We start from the raw sequence: 2,522 nt of genomic DNA, 5'->3' as shown, positions 1-2,522 counted from the left end.
GGAACCAGCAGTTAGCGTAACGGCTATGTCACTGGACTCCCATGTAGTCGACCATGGTTCAAGTCCTGGGCCCGGTGGCTTAAACTGACGCTGGGTGCATGCGTGTGCATGCCCAGGATCCCAAGAGGAGAATGAAGGAGAAGGGATTGTGGCATGGCCATCCCCCCAGGGGGTGATTTCTCGCTTCCTGTCTCTCTGTCTCTCTGGCGAATGCATGCACCCTATAGCAAAAACCTCTCCAAGAAAAAGGGAAAAGAAATGTGGTTTGGGGAGGGGATACCACAATTCTACTTAATTAAGAGATACATTTAAAATAATATTTAATTTACCAGAGAGAGACAAAGGGAAAGCGAGAAGGCCAGCTGCCAGGTCTGGGACTCAAACTGTGGTTGACCATGTGGGAATCCAGCTCCTTAACCACCCTGCCACCTGCTGGCTCCAAGGGACACATTTTTACAGTCCAGAGTTCGTTCTTTCTTTTCTTTCTTTCTTTTTGTTTTTAGGTGTTTGCCGTAGGCACGTGTACTTGCCTGAGACGGTCAGAGAGAGAAGGAAAGTAAGGAGGTGGCCATGCCACAGTCCCTACGCTCTCCTCATGGGATTTGGGACATGCACACATGCCCAGCATATTTTTCAAGCTGCCAGGTCCGGGACTCAAACTGTGGTCGGCCATGTGGGAATCTAGCACCTTAACCACCATGCCACTTGCTGGCTCTCTTTTAATTTTTTTTTTTAAGAGAGATTTTTTTCTATAGGGCACATGTGCTCGCCAGAGAGAAAGAGACAGAGAGTGAGAAATCAGCCCCCGAGGGGATGGCCATGCCACAATCCCTTCTCCTTCGGGCCCCTCTCGGGATTTGGGGCACGCACGCACGCACACACGCCCAGAGGGAGTTTCAGGCCGCTGGGTCCAAGACTTGACGTAACCCCTTAATCTTATTTTAACACGTATGCTGAACGCACAGAGGACAGGCCCTGCAGTGCTCCCCCAGTGGGCTCGGCTGGAGCGGGCTCGCTGTACTCGAACCCAGGCTCCTTGGCTTTGGCTTCCTTCTCCTCCTGGTCGTCGCCACTCCTGCTCAGGCTGGGCTCAGTGTGCTTGCAGCGCACCTTGCTCTTCTCCGCAAGGACAGAGGGCACGGCAAGCTGGTCACACTGTGGGCTCCTCCAGGGTTGCCATGGTGACTCTCGTGGGCGTCCCTTTGTGAGTGGCACCCATGCCCCTGATGTCTGCGATGTCACCTGTAGATGGGCGTGGGTGTCCGCGGAGCGGCTCCGTGTGTCCTCGGACCCACACTCGTGCACCGCGGCCTCCCCTCCCCTCCTCTTCGTGTGCGCCACTTTGGTGACGTCCTGGAAGGCAGGCAGCAGCTCTGGCCCAGGCTCTGGGGCGCTTACTCCTCAGAGTATGCTGTTTGGGTACAAAGGCGGTCCCGTGGAGTCAGAGCTGAGGAAGCACCCCACTAACCAACGAAGCCGCCAAGCAGGTACGTGGCCGGGCGGATTCCGACGCACAGAACTACCACCCGGGCGGCCGGGTCTCGGCTCTGTGTGCTCCTGGCTGGCAGGACCAGAGGAGCTCAGTCTCCAGCACCAATATTCTCTCTGTCTCTCTCTCTCTCTTTTTTTTAAGAGAGATTTTTGCTATAGGGTGCATGTGCTCACAGGAGAGGCAGAGACAGAGAAACAGAAAGCAAGAAATCACCCCCCCGGGTGATGACCATGATGCGACCCCTTCTCCTCCAGTTTCCTCTCGGGATTTGGGGCACGTACGCACTCGCGCCCTGTGTGGGTTTCAAGCCACGGGGTCTGGGACTCAGACTGCGGCCGGCTATATGGAGTCCAGAGAGGTAGCCATCACGCCACCTGCTGGTCCCTCCAGACCCCAATTCTGCCAGAGAGAGTGGGGAGGGCGGCTAGAAAGAGGAAGAGGAGGGAGGGGCCAGGGCGGCCTGGGGGCTTGGCCGTGCAGGCGGCGAGGGACTCGGCAGATTAGGGGCCCACACGTGTGCTGCGGCGGTCCGTCTCCAGGCCCCTCGGCCTTCGCAGAGTGCTGGACGGGCTCAGGCTTGTGTGTGGCAGCACAGGGCGGGTCTCACACGGTTCCCCGAGCACTTTCACCGCCTCGTCCGATCTGACCGTGGCCCCTGGAATGAGCCTCCGCCGCCGCCGCCTCTCGGACAATGCCAGCTCCCTGACCAGAGCACATGTGGCTGTGCCATGAAGTCCAGATTAAGAACACAGGAGCCCACGGGGCGCCTGCCGCAGGTGAGCCACAGGTATGGCTCTGGACCGGACCATGACCCCGGCTCCTGTGTTGAAGCCTAGCCCTCCAGCAACAGTCTTCAGAGGCGGGGCCTTGAGAGGTCAGAGTGATTTCTTGCTTTCTATCTCTGTCTCTCCAGTGAGCACATGGTGGTTAAGGTGCTGGACACTCCCACATGGCTGACCATGGTTCAAATCCTGGACTGGTAGCTTGCTTTCTCACTTTCTCTCTCTCTCTATCTCTCTCTGCGCCTCTG

At 57.4% G+C, this 2,522-nt stretch overlaps 1 protein-coding gene across 1 annotated transcript in view; it reads right to left on the bottom strand.

Moving 5' to 3' along the window:
• Window positions 1–2,522, bottom strand: part of LCN10 (lipocalin 10) — a 10,586-nt gene that overhangs the window by 3,496 nt on the left and 4,568 nt on the right. Inside the window, exon 6 of the mRNA XM_006163385.1 lies at window positions 891–895. Within this exon, the coding sequence (XP_006163447.1) occupies window positions 891–895 (5 nt within the window). The remainder of the gene's footprint in view (window positions 1–890; window positions 896–2,522) is intronic.

This window comes from Tupaia chinensis, unplaced genomic scaffold (genome assembly GCF_000334495.1).
Source record: "Tupaia chinensis unplaced genomic scaffold, TupChi_1.0 Scaffold142100_1, whole genome shotgun sequence".
Taxonomy (NCBI): domain Eukaryota; kingdom Metazoa; phylum Chordata; class Mammalia; order Scandentia; family Tupaiidae; genus Tupaia; species Tupaia belangeri.
This window is presented reverse-complemented; position numbering and strand designations above follow the sequence as displayed.